Below are 14,058 nucleotides of genomic sequence, written 5' to 3' on the forward strand. Positions count from 1 at the left end.
AATGGATAAATGATCTCATCTCAGGCCTGACCGCCTGACTGGCTGCCTGCAAGTTGATTACAGAACTGATCTTTGCAACTCCAGAAACAAGGGCAATTGCAGTGAAGCCAGATATTAAAGAACCCAGCCTTAATGTGGCGCACACAAGTGAATTCGAATATCGATGATGCAATGATAAATTTCATTGTATAAAAGAATTGTGTGTACATACATTCAAAAATTATTGTTCGGTGTTCCATTCCAACGGGTTTATGGACAGGAATGGTGATTCTAAATCTTATATCTATTTCACAATATTCATATACTCCTGAGTGTAATTCATATACTGAGTGTACAGCTTCCTAGACGAGCCTTCTTTCGTACAGTATATACAAAAAAGTCGAAGTGCCTCCTCTATAGGTTGGGCTCGAGTCCGTGAGTACGGTAAGCGAACACTAGTCTTTATCGCTAGAGTCCATAAGATGGCAGACCTGCACAACGCACATGTTTAGAATATGCAACTTTGTCGTTAAAATACGTAGTAGTAACATACATGGAATGAGGAGAAAACCAATGATACAGGTACACTTACATCTATTTCAGCTTTAACAGACTAAGATACGCAACAAGCCGGAAGAGTACACCATGAAGCATAATAATGGTGATGCAAAGACCAAAATTGTTGATATCATAGCCGCCTTGGAGCAATGCTCCACATCTAGTGATCAGCCACACACCTGAATACCTGAAGGGGGATACTGCGTTAAGCAAAAGATGGAGAAATCTTGACATGCTTATACAAGTTTAGAGGCATGAGTGCAGGTGGCGACTGGTTAGTGAGAAAATCATAAGATGTAAAAACATTATGCAATTTAATAATTTATTTACTCTAGAAACTCTAATACCAAAGAATATCCATACACTGAAACACAAATAAGCACTTTGAGAACTAGTTCAATAATTTCAGGTTATACAACGATAATAGTTGAGTCACATATAGGCTATAACACCAGAAGTACGAAAACATTATATCTTCTAGCTGAAAGAAGTGGTTCATAGCTAGTTTCTTTCAATTGTGAGAATTCTGGATTTTTTTTCTTGTGCGTGAATAAACAAGGTGATAATAATAGTTTTACAGCGCATAAAGGTTGTGCTACACAAAAGTGTGATTAATAACACCATAACAAGTTTTTTAACTACTTGATGACTGCCGATTGAAGAAACAGGGTACTAACTCTTTTGCTCCTGCAATGATGAAAGCTTCTAGGGCCCACTTTGGATAGCTTAATTCCTTTATAAACCGCGGAAGGTCTGGTTTAGTGCCCACCAGGACCAGCACAACAGGTACTATTGCAGAAAACTGCAACAGTATAGTTTATTAGCCACCTTCTAAAGAGTTATATACATGATTAAAAAAAGTTTGAAGATGCCCTACTTACCAACTGAGCTAATCCAAGCTCAAACCAAACAGAAAAGGTGTAACCTATGCCGGTTACACAATAAATTAGTGCCAGCAAAACCAAATAATTGTCTCTAAGAGTCGACCGTGGGTTGTTGAAGAAATAAAAAGTTGAGAGAAAGATGATTGGCTTAACAGCAGTATTGAAGTGATCAATAGTATCTCTTGCGAGAAAGTAAGCTAGAGAGCTCATGCCAGATTCTCTCTCCCTCCAATATTGCAACTTTTCTGGTGAAAATGACCGCAATGCCGCAAGCTGACATAATAGTGCTGCAAGAAGCACATTAAAATTAGTACTGTAACGTGTTTATCTTACATGGGGAGAAAAATTTCAGTGTTACTATAAACATTTGATTGCGAAAAAATTTAAATTTTGCTAAAATTTTCTATGAATGAACGAATAGCTAAGACTTAAGGTAGGATTCCCATTGTCAAACAGGGCACTGTCATGAACATGAGCTTGGCTGTGATTTGTGTATTTCTACTTGATAAGTTGTTGTAGCTAAGAGCTTATGACAGAGAATGAAGAGAAGCGCATGTCTTGTTTTCACTTGTACTTGTACGATATCTTATAAACGCATTATCCTAAGAGAGTGCATTTTTAAAGTGGCATTTTTAAAGTGTTGTAGCCACTGTCAGCTTACGAAATATGCATATCTTGATTCCTATTTCAGCTCATTGTGATAGGTGCTAGGAAAAAAAATCATTTTTGGACCACGACTACTCCAAAGTCCAAACTGGACAAAAGCGTAGGATTAATCTGTTAAAGAAAATTTAACTTCAATGATATCTTCACTCGCCAACCACCTCAAGAAAACATGCCAAGCAACGATGCAACTGATGGATATATATATATATATATATATTCCATTTAAATTAGAGAAACATAATGACAATGCTATATCATGTATGATTAAGACCTGTGATAGAAGTTAGTATATATTTACTAAAAGCTCTTGGTAATGTCATTGTAGCTCAACTATATACAGTCTATTATAACTTAGCTATGTATAAGGGTAATTTCACAACAGGGCAGCCTGTTTTTGTTTCTTTGATAGCTTATGTAAATTTACTAATTTGGAAACAGCAAAAGATTCTGACTTACAAACTGCCATTATGGTATATCCATAAGAAGCTACACCGAAAGAATCATCTCGAACTCTAGCAATTGTCCCAATGCATATGCCAGCAATACACAATATTAAGTAATCAACGGCCTGTTGTGTAGATTCACGCAGCCGTTGCTTTGCCACCCTGAAACATTTTGACAGTATAATTACAGACTGATTCATGCAGCATGCAGGAAATGTCAAAGAAAACAATTTACCTCCCCAAATAGTACCCATACTGTGCAAAAACACCAGGTGTTTTTCTTTCCAGTGATTTATTTGATTGTCTCACATTGTGGTGTGCAGAATCTGTATTCTCCGTCTGTTCTGCCAAAGAATGTTCGCTAGAAATGGACCGAACAGTATATAACTCACGAATTGTATTAATATTCTCAAGGTCCTTCTGAAAATCATCTGGAACTTCATAGCCATTATGTAGCACCCAAAGGAGTGGTAAGTGTTTAGGAGTCACATTTCCCCTAATTTTTGTCTTTACTATTCCCTCTAAAATGTCAATGAAATAGTCTGGGGGATTCTCACGGTCTGGCACCTTGACCCCCAGGCCTGCAAAGTACGTTTCAACTTCACTTACAGGTCCATGATAAGCAATAAGGCCACCTCTTGCCAAAAGGACAAAGTCATCAAACATGTTGAACAAAGTATAGCTGCGTAAAAGATTAACGAGAGTCAAGCTTATATGCCAATAAAGCAAAAAGAAAGCAAAGAAAAGATTATTTTAAGTTTTTAACTCAATGTGAAAAAAAAATTATCAGCCCTTTTTGGATAGCCAATCACATGTACTGGCTTAGCATTACAGTGCGGAGGGTTCATGGGCTCAGGGGGTGCTAAAATAACCCCTCAGCCCATGAATATGCAAGTTAAATTACTCCTTTAGCCTTGAAGATAACACATAAAATAGGAATTTAACTCAAGTACAGAGGAGCAGCACCCTCTTTGGCCTAATCCTGGATCTGCCCCCTTCATGTGGATGAATTTCTTTCACAAGGTATTGATACCAACTAATTGGCGACCTCAGACAAGAAGTGCAAGCTTTCAGGCCCATTGACCAATGGATGTTACAGATATCCATTAGAAAACTTTGCATGTGAGCGAAGTCAATTTTAATTGAAGATATGGAGAACATCAATTCATACAGAGAGGAGAGAATTGATGATTAAATGTTTAAGAGATACCTTGGTTGGTGAACCACTGCACAAACATTTACGCCTTCAAGTGCTTCATGTCGAAGAGCCCTTAGAAGTAGCTGAGAGGAAGCACTGTCTAAGCCTGTAGTTGGCTCGTCTAATATCAGAAGAGATGGTTCCATAACCATTTCAATCCCAACATTTACACGCTTCCTTTGTCCTCCAGAAATACCCCGCTTCTCCACTGTCCCTACAAGGGAATTTCTGATTTCTTGAAGTCCTAATGATTCAATAACCCGTTCAAGAACTCGAACCTTGTGAGATCTTGACATGCCTTTGCTTAACCTATTCCACAATTCAATATCGACTGCTGTAATAAACCATTTACTTTATGAAGATACAAACAGGTACATCACGAAAAGGATTACTGAGGTCAACTCCATTGCATTTTCTATACATACGTAGCAGACACATAAGGCTGTTCAGGTCATCATCTAGGCACCTAATAGATTAAAGCTAAGAGCTAAAGCTACTTTATGTATCTGAAGACAGGAAAAAATCAAATATAAATCACAAACCTTTTTAAAAATCAAATAATGATATATCCAAAACAAATGAACATTATGTTTAACATGTTGCGTGGAGCAGCCATGAGAAAGAATATTATTACAGCATTTACAGCATGCACATCAGTATTTTTCTGTCTGTTGATAAGTCTTGAAATACTATTTCATTGTTTCTTATCACAAGTTAAATATTTGAACACTGCAAGTTAAAAACTTGCATACAGGGGGAAAAATAATTAGATATTGTGCCACTGGCACTGCAAAAGTTAGTTGATAAAGGCTTGTACTAAAATAGTTTAGTTCAACAGAAAAGGAATAGACTAGGAAAGCGATTAAACTTTGTGCTTTGAATGTATCAAATACCTGCAACATGAACTAAACCGAAGATTCTCCTCGACAGTCAGATTCCCGTGGACAATATCATCTTGTGGAACAAAACCAACGATCTTCTTATATGACTGCATTGATTCAGGTATCCCATTTATAAGGACTAGCCCATCCTTCTTATACCCCGACGTTTTACCTAACACAGCATTGAGAAAAGTAGTCTTTCCTGCTCCAGAAGGGCCCATGATAGCTGTTACCCTACCTGGTGAAAGTTTTCCTGTAACACATTGCAGAAGTTTCTTTTTCCCAATAGATAGTGTTAGACCTTTGAAAGCCACTTCAAGCATTGGCCTTTGCGGTCTATCTTCAGTAGCTAGAGACACCACTCCAGCGAACGATAATTTATCATTGTTTGTCTTCATAGTTCTATCTGTTCCAATCTGATTATATGCACGCCCAAACCTTTCAGTGTGAACCTGAGTTAGATTTTCGTGATTTTTGGATCCATTAGCATTAGCTTCAGCACCATTTAGTCCTCCATTAGATGATGTAGCTGATTGCTGAGGTGTATTGAAAGACTCAGGCATTTCTACCTCATGTCGTATCGCAAGTTCTTTTGCTAATTTCCATCTTTCACGTGCTGCGGCTGATTTGTTTGCCTTTTTTGCAGCCTTTTTACGAGCTCTAGATGACATTTTTACTTGAATGGTAATGAATAGGCCAGAGCAATTGTACACCAGTAGCAAAACAAAGCTCAAGATAGCCTGCAAAGAAAAGATTAGGAGTACAAAAGGAGTTTATTAAAAGCCATAAGTAAGTCAATAAGCAACAATTTAGAGAACTGTGACAAAGATATATTACATATCCGAGCATTACGCTGAAAAGTCATAAATCCTATTTCGAAGTGAAATCAGAATAGCATCGGTGATGCATTAAGCATTAATTTCCAACAAGAGAATACTTTTATGGATCAAAAGAGTATTAGTTAGTAATATGTAATAAAATGTTGCTAGAAAATATTCCTCAGTCAGGCAAGAATAATTGTAAGGTTGGCGATTCTTAGGCATTAATTTCAAGTCTAACCAGAAAACAATTTGTGGACCATGGGAGTATGAGTTAGTGATGTAACAGAATGTTGCTAAGAAAATATTTTTCAGTAAGACAAGATGTTTTAAGAATAAAATTGATATACATTTTTACCAAAATGTGTAAACTGAAATGATGGCTGTAGTATAGAACGACAACACTTTTAACCCCAACTCCCAAGAGTATAAAATTGATACACACTTTTACCAAAATGTGTAAAATCAAATGATGGCTGCTGTCTACATTTAAGGCTGAAACAGTATTCCAGTAAGAGGTAAGTTTTATAGAACCGGTTTTGGATATTCTGTTGGGGTTGGGGATGCACATATCAATTTTAAAGTCTCAGATGAAAATACAGCACTCAAAGACAAGAAAAGAGATGACAAAGGAAATTGGTCAGATATGCTACTTACAATTAATATAACGCCATATAAAGTCAAATCTTCTTTTATTGCATTATCCTTGCAAGTGTTTTTCCAAAAGCACTCTGCAAATTTATGTGCCATTACTAAAGATCCATAAATACATCGTTATTCAATAGATCAAATAGTAGTATAGATTCCTGCAGTTTGCGCAAAGTATTGCAACCAGGGGGGGGGGGGGGGGGGGGCGGGGCGCAAACACAGAAAAGTCTATTACGCTACTCACAAAAATATTATCATAGAAATAAATTATGTAGTGTATGAGACTGTTGCTACCTAATCCAGATTTTAAGAACAAGTAAAGTAAACAAACATATCAAGAAATCAATAAGGTTAAGAAATTAGCAAGGCATATCAAATGCTCAACCAAGGACACATAGGAGAGAATGGCAATCTAATTGCATCAAACCCCGCCGCTACTAGCATGATTAAAAGACTGAGAATTCTACGTCTTAAGGAGAGTCAAAAAAAAGTAACTCAACAAACATGCAAACTATTGGCCGCCTTGCATGCAATTCTTCCTTGAGGCAGAGCATGATGAGCACGGAGTTAGGCAGACAAGCAGGACAAAGAGTAGAGATGACATGGTAGTCAGCAAGCGCAAGGAACAGGCATGGATTGTGAGCTCCCGCTTGCCGCTCTGCTACAGAAGGAAGCAACATTTCCTATTATGCCAGGTTTTGACAGAATTGCAATCTGGACTACGTGAAATTTATCAAAGATAGTTTAAGCCACAAAATTGGCACGATTTTTACATTTTGCAGACACTGCAAACCAATAGTTAGGATTTCAGGCACCCGCCCTGCTGTGAAGAAACATTTAAGTGCTGGAATCATAAATGAGACTTGATGGATCATAAGTTTGAACTAAAGGAACCAGTTACTAGGCAAGTAATAGTTCTAAATGGTCCCTTCTGAATGAAGATTATTTAAAAAATAGGATATACATACTCTTCTCATTGGTGGAACCTTTGCGGCAATAGTACCTTCAGGATAAAAAGTTACAAATAACAATTAGCAACAGAACAAAATATCGCAATAAATTGTGGATGATGGCATAGAAAAAAGAGATGGTACCCATCGCTACAGTTGTGTTTCTGGGTTGTGGTTGGACAGTAGTGCCCTGGAGGGCAGAAGACATCATTGGTTCTAACAATATCAGCCCAAGAATCTGCAGTACCGCATGCAGTGTTCATTCCTGGAGTTATTTGGTAAAAATACCTGGTATATTTAGAAAGAAGAAACAAAAATTCAAGTGCTGAGCAATAGTTATGAAAAATATTAAATTACAAATAAAGTGTTGAAAATGAAAGTTCATCTTACGGATCGCAAAGGCCAGTAGTGTCATTCAATGTCCCAAGAGGACAGTAAGCACCCAAAGGACAAGCTGAAAAAGTTGAGAGCGAATTTGAAGGAGTTAAGCAGAAACAACCGTGAATGCCAAAAAAAAAAGAGGGGTAATTAAGTCTAGAACAAACCATAATCTTGAGGGAAGGAACAAGTTCAGATTTTTTTTTTTTGGCAATTGTACTCTCAACTAAAAATATGTTAGCTTAATGCATCCAAACAAACAAAGGACTTATTTTTGCATATTAGAACTTTGCTCAAGGGTATTTGAGCAATGTTCAAATTCATAGGGTTAACCGTAATATAATACCATTTGTTTCATGCAAAATAAGTTCAATATGCTTGGCTGGCAGTAGGGATGCAAGTTATATTTATTTTGGGTCATTGGGTCGACCCAAAAATTTGATAAAATGAACTAGGATGGCATTGTGCGTAATTAATTTAGGAGAAGAAATGGATTTGGATGGCATGCCATCGTAATTATTTAGTTGACCCATAAAACACCATTGGGTACCCACTTGCATCCCTAGCTGGCAGGCTGGGTTTCTTCGAAGAAAACTTACGTATCATGCATGTCAGGCCACGGGGGCAGAAGAAACCCGGACAGCATGGCCTGCAGTTCAGTGTTCTTGATGGAACCGATTCGTCAGATGACTCATCACTCAACGACATGCAAGCCCAGCCGGGCTGGCACCCAAGTGCCCATGAGTTTCGATTGCAGTTCTTACTTATCCTGGAGCTGCTACGACTGCCAGAGCTAGCCAAGCTTTTGATGTACACCTCCACTTCAGCTCTACCGCACAGCATCCCGGCCATGTTCCCTGCACAGACAAACCCTTTTACGGAGTAATCATGGTACGTTTTCCTCAAGGCTTCTAATGTGGAATCCAGTACCTTAACTCTCTCTCCAGTGAAAACATTGCAGTATCTAATCAAAAAAGGTAGGTTCATTCAATTGAAACAAAATCGCTAGCAGTAGGCATAAGCATCTCCTACTTATCTAAATATACAGAAATTCGAAACTAACAACATACATTTCCCAGATTACCAAATCCTCTCCAGTCTCCACCAAACGGAGATGCGTCTAAACCAACAAACCCATGAAGCGTTCGCCCTACGAATACTCGGCTCTCTACAGGATATAAAATTAAACAAATCGGCGAATCCGCGCTCGCGGAACCATTCGAGGGTTTGCTGGGAAAGCGGCCGATTGCGGCGGTGCGAATGCAGGGGAGGGCATCGGTGGTTCGGTCGGAGCATACCGCAGCACGTGAGCAGCACCCGCGACGCCCATGCTCTCGACCATAGACGCCACGCGGCGCGGAGGGGAACGGACGGGATGGCGGCGGCGCCCTCGAGCGGGCGGCGCGGCTGCCGCGAGCGGAGGCGGAGGCGGAGGCGTCATTTAGTGGCAGCTCGGGAGTGGGTGACGTGGTCTTCGGCTAGCAGTTTGTGTTTTTCGGTCGCCCAAACCGGTCCCACTTGTCGGCCACTCGAAAATGTGTAGCAGTATGTTATGCAACCGAAACATGGTGCCAAACTGCCTAGAATTTTGATTTTTGTAAATTAAAAAGATACTCCCTCCATCGTATAAGAAATGCAATCCTACGATTTAAGTAGTTAAATTTAATTTGCAACGAGGAACCACCACGCGGCTGCCGCTCAGCAGCCGGCGAGGGGGCCGACGAAGCAGGCCACGCCGCCGGATGGGAGAAGGAGGAGGAGCCACGGGAGCTGCGGAGGCGGCGGCACGCGGCGGCGAAGTAGACGCGGTCGGCGAGGCAGCGCAGGTGGAGGAAGACCACGCCCAGGAGCTCCGACCACGACGGCGCCATCAGCGCGCGGAGTGACCACGCGGCGGGGGATCGAGGCCGGAGAGACTGCACTTGCGCAGTGCAAGAAGCAAGGGAATGCTCGGTGCTCATGGAGTACTAGTAGCCCCAGCTCCCAGCTATTTTTATTATTAGCCAAACTCCCAGCTATTTTTAACTAATCGATTTTGGGTCTGATGCGAATCGAATTGGTTGGGTTCGAGTTCAAATCAATCTGTTCTACGCACGGTTCATAGGGAAAGATTGAGTCTAAAGTAGCTTGCATAGCTTAGTTCGAGTTCATGATCTGTTACCCGTCTGCTTCCTCTGTCCTCTTCTAACGCACAGCGGCTCCAGGGCCCTAGCGCCACGCGTCCAGGCGTTGGTCGCGGCGGCGTCCAGCAGCGGCGCTACCCGACGCCCGACAGCGTCGGAAGGATCGAGCGGGAAAAAAATTACCAGGGAAGGAACATACGTGGGCCCGCTTTGAATAAGGAAAGTTTCTTGGCTTCCTAACTGTTTTGGAAGTTTTTTAGATTATACCTGGACTCTTGAAGTTGCTCTAAAAACTTTTCACGCCACCACTACTCTATTTAAAAAAGAATTACATTCTTTATGGGACGAAAAGAGTAATATTGCGATACATGTCCCATTTACACTTGTGCTGACGACGGAAGAGTCGATATGGGATCTTTCGGTACAAGTTCGATATGGGATCTTTCGGTACAAATCCATCATTGTAAGAAATATTTAGAATGAGAATACCTATGAAAATATATTTTGACCACTGATTTCTCTTCATTTATATTTTGACAACTTTTATACTATGAGCATTATATGGTTTAACTACTTTTTTGTTAAAGTTTGCAAAGCTAACATTTCGAAAACAAAATACGCCTTATGAATAGAGTAACTGGTATTCATGTCGATAATTGCTTAGGTATTCGTTCGTGATTGCAGGTATTCGGTTCCACCAAGAGCTAGCGTGATGCTGAATTTACGCACAGGTATTTGCGTCGATTGTCAAAAGCAAGTAAGCAACCAAACTCAGCCAGTTTATTTCAGCAAATGGCACGACGATCAACTTGCAGCTGAATTGTTCAGAGATTGCAGCAGACTCACCTCTGGTTTGCTCCATGCAGTCGGAGGCGAAGCTAAAGTCGGAGGTGAAGTTGAACGTCTGGTTCAAATCCTTCTTCCTGGTGAACGAACATCAAGCGTTAATTAAGCCAGCAGCAGCAGCATCCAAATCATCAGTTTCCATCGGTTGACGCCTCGAAGATTGACGACGGCAGGGAGCTCGATCAGGCAACGTACACGTCGGCCATGCAGAAGGCGTACTTCTTCTGCAGCTGGGCGGTGAGCTCGTCGGTGAGGCGCCGGAGGTCGGCCTCGAGGTCCTGCTGCACGGCCGGCAGCGGCGGCGCGCCCTGGAGCACCTGCGCGAGCGGCGGCGGCGCGCGGTCGAGCGGCACGGACGGCGGCAGCTGCTGGCACCGCGCCGGGGGGGGCAGCGCCAGGAGCAGCGCCGCGGCGGCGAGGAGGAGCGGCAGGGCGCGCATGGTGTGGCCGCCGCGGGTCAACCACGGCCACGGCGCCGTCGATCGATCATGTACCGGAGGAACCAGGGAGATGATGGGGGGAGGGGAGGGGATGAACTGCTGGCCTGGGGATATAGCCGGTCAGCTTCTTGCCGAGACGTGTCAGTGTTCACGGCAGAGACCGGGCCTCTGTCGGACACGGTCAGATAGAAGAACCTCCACACGAAATTTCGGACAGTGCAAAAATCTTATCTCAGGCGGTTCTGATTTCGGGGGGTCTCTCACTTTGACCGTGCTTCTTTGCAATCCGATGCAGGAGGATTCAGGAGATCAAGAAATGGTTTTCTATAGCGGCGGCGAATCGAATGCTCCTACAGGGGTGGGTTTTTTTTTTCCCTAGTTCATTGCAGAGTAGTATGGGATTGTCCTTGCTGCACGTGTGTTGTCAACGGTGTTCGTGTCTCGGTCAGCAGCTCGATCATCAGGAGCAGAAACGGCTGAAGAACTTGCATAAACAAAAGAGAGACGCGCATTCCCTGAAGTTTCTCGACTAATATATAGTAAGTTAGTCGCAAAAGATGATTGGTTTTGGTGGAGTTCGGGTTGTTGGTCGTCATTCAGAGTTCGGGTAGCAGGAAAAAGAAGCAGGTGAACGAGCTTCTCATAGCCATGAACAGAATCTGTGCCTCTGTCTGTAGTTGTACAATAGTAGACGCATAGCAATCTTCTCGTGCGTGCGCAAGTGTGTCCTTGTAACGAGCGGGGAAAATTACATGAAACAAGAAGAGTAAAGGTGGGATCAACAAATATGGATTTGATTGGCAAAGCTCTAACTCTGATATCCATGTAGGATTTGGTGTTTTCTTGTTGTAATAAAGTGGTTTAAAGCTCTGTGTATACTCGACGACTGAGTAATTCGTACTACTAGAATAAAATGGCTCAACTAATTACCTTTAATATGGCCACAACTATTGTCAAAGAATTTATGTGCCAATAAACATTAGGGCTTTGTCAAACAAGATCTATATAGCAACAGTTGTGGCAAGCAACAGCTGTGTTTTCAGACGAGCCCTATAAAGATTTATGGCATCTATATATAGAGGCACATCATAACACACGACACCATGAAAACACGGTGTAAATATAAATATTACTTCCTCGTTTTGTACATAAGGCATTTTAGTTTTGTTCTAAACTAATATTTCCTACTTTTGATCCAGATTAGCATCTTCAATTCCAAACTAATGCACTATATGGTCTGATTGGTTCGCTTCCAAAATATTGGCATGCCTAAATGTAGGTAAGCCCATAAATTTTGGCACTTTTGGATTGAAGGCTAGAAAAGTAGCCCACATAATCAAATGCTATTCTAAACTTGCTAAGGTTTTGGTAAAAAAAATTGGAGTGCCCACATTTGGCATGCCAACATTTTCGCATCCAGCAAAGCAGGTCCATATTCTCATGATGGATTTAAGAACTAAGGTTAGACAAATTTCATTTATAACTATAACAAAACTAGAACTCGTTATACAAGGTTATGGACGTTTTCTCACGATGTGTCTGAGCACGTATTTCATTAAGAGGAAAGCAATACGACCATTAAACCTTAATAAGCAGAGCCTAACCTCAACAAATGACAAGAACAGAGCACGTATTTCATTAAGAGGAAAGCAATACGACCATTAAACCTTAATAAGCAGAGCCTAACCTCAACAAATGACAAGAACAGCAAGAACAACCGGGGAGGAGACTAATCCGAACCTACACACCTAGCGAAAACTAAACAACTATGCCTGCTAAAGAATACTACAGCGTCAAGGTGCGAAGGTCGACAACACAGCAAGGTGGCACAGCATCCACCCAACCAACCAACCACGGCGGCAAAGCATCCGCCCGAACGATCTCCAACCAAAACGACGGCGGTGGCAAAACATCCGCCAGAGCAGAGCGGCGGCAGTATTCGCCAGCGAAGAGAGGGGCGGCAAAGCGTCCGCCAACTGACGACCAACGCAAACCGGATGATGCAGAAGAAGCTAAACGAAGGCAGACGCAGGAGTGGAAACTCTCCGAGGAGAGCAGATGACCGCTAGCAGCAAAAGCTTCCAAAACAACGCCTCCGGGGAGGGAGCGACGCGATAGGCACCGTCGTCGTCCGACCAACGTAGTCTAGGTTCTCACCCAGGACGCCCACCGGAGAGGAGGGAATAGGGGAAATAATGACGCCTTCGAGAAGGTGAACGGCATCCGAGGACGTCATCGTCGTAGACTTTTGCCTCCACCCCATTTCTATCCCAAAGCCAAAGACCGACAAATGCCGCCACAACATAGGAGAGCCCACCAGCACCCCGCCCAGGTTGCGACCAGAAGGAGCGGTAGCGGAGGCAGCAACCGAGTGATAGGAGGCCGACACCCCAGGCCAGAGATTGGCGGCCGACAACCAGCCTCCAAGAGGACGGCGCCTTGCGCTGAAGACCCACCCCATGCGAGTAGCAGCGCGACCACGGCCCCCGGCCGCCCAAACCACCTGGGGTGCATGCTGGGCGGCAGCGACGGCACGGGCCCACCACCACCCGAGGGCTGCAACTGCGGCGCGCAGCCAAGGGCCCCGGCCACCCGAGGCACAGCACCTCGAGGGTTGTTGCGGCGACGGCGCGCAACCAGGGCCCCCGGCCACCTGAGGCACAGCACCCGGGGGCCGTGGGCAGCGGGGGTGGCGATGTCGCGCCCCACCTGAGCCAGGGGCACAAGGAGGCGACCCCACCTGGGTCTGGCAGCAGATCCGGTCAACGGGGCCCTGGATCCAGCGAGGAGAAGGCTGGATCCGGCTCCGGCTGCCGGTGGCAGCGAAGGGCGACGAGATTGTAGGTCGGGAGGAGGGAGGTGGGGGGAAGAGAGAGGAGAGGGCGTGGGGTGGGGATACGGGCTGAGCTAGCTCAGCCGCAGGCCACCGTCCGGACGGTCGCCGTCGATGGCGACGGCCACCGGAGGCACCTTGGGAGGGAAAGCGGACAGCGGTGGCGGGGCCTCCTGTCGCCTAGGAGAGCGTCGCAGGGATGGTTTGGTTAGGCCCCGACAATATATATTGTTCGGGGATAATGGTATGCGATTTCAGTGCTATTCTGCCGTGTGCTTATGGACTTTGACCCACCAATCTTAAACATTCAGTAGTTATTTTATTAAATAAATCAGTGTAGTCAGGCGAAGCGCTTTCCGCAACAAATCCAGCGGAGTAGGTAGTAGAGTTAAAGTGTGTTGGATTTTGGAAGT

General features: G+C 43.5%; 1 protein-coding gene and 1 long non-coding RNA gene across 3 annotated transcripts; one reads left to right on the forward strand and one right to left on the reverse strand.

Moving 5' to 3' along the window:
• Positions 1-152: 152 nt before the first annotated feature.
• On the reverse strand, positions 153-10,842 carry LOC112874441 (ABC transporter G family member 25). 2 transcript variants are annotated; one of them, XM_025937758.1, is made up of 15 exons: positions 10,568-10,842; positions 10,373-10,449; positions 8,003-8,260; positions 7,416-7,479; positions 7,170-7,313; positions 7,044-7,078; positions 6,085-6,158; positions 4,622-5,349; positions 3,741-4,037; positions 2,766-3,212; positions 2,544-2,692; positions 1,419-1,708; positions 1,215-1,339; positions 572-724; positions 153-470 (listed from the first exon to the last, which is right to left on the reverse strand). In XM_025937758.1, the coding sequence occupies exons 1-14, from the start codon at positions 10,810-10,812 to the stop codon at positions 574-576; spliced, it is 3,084 nt and encodes a 1,027-aa protein (XP_025793543.1). In that variant the 5' UTR covers positions 10,813-10,842; the 3' UTR covers positions 153-470; positions 572-573. The 2 variants fall into 2 exon arrangements, with proteins under 2 accessions (XP_025793543.1, XP_025793544.1); XM_025937759.1 differs by lacking the exons at positions 153-470; positions 10,373-10,449; positions 10,568-10,842 and adding an exon at positions 8,702-8,837 and having other exon boundaries at positions 574-724.
• Positions 9,037-11,598, forward strand: LOC112874442. The gene is made up of 2 exons (XR_003224977.1): positions 9,037-10,283; positions 10,393-11,598. It is a non-coding gene; the product is annotated as an uncharacterized LOC112874442 (long non-coding RNA).
• Positions 11,599-14,058: the final 2,460 nt, after the last annotated feature.

This window comes from Panicum hallii, chromosome 9 (genome assembly GCF_002211085.1).
Source record: "Panicum hallii strain FIL2 chromosome 9, PHallii_v3.1, whole genome shotgun sequence".
NCBI lineage: Eukaryota > Viridiplantae > Streptophyta > Magnoliopsida > Poales > Poaceae > Panicum > Panicum hallii.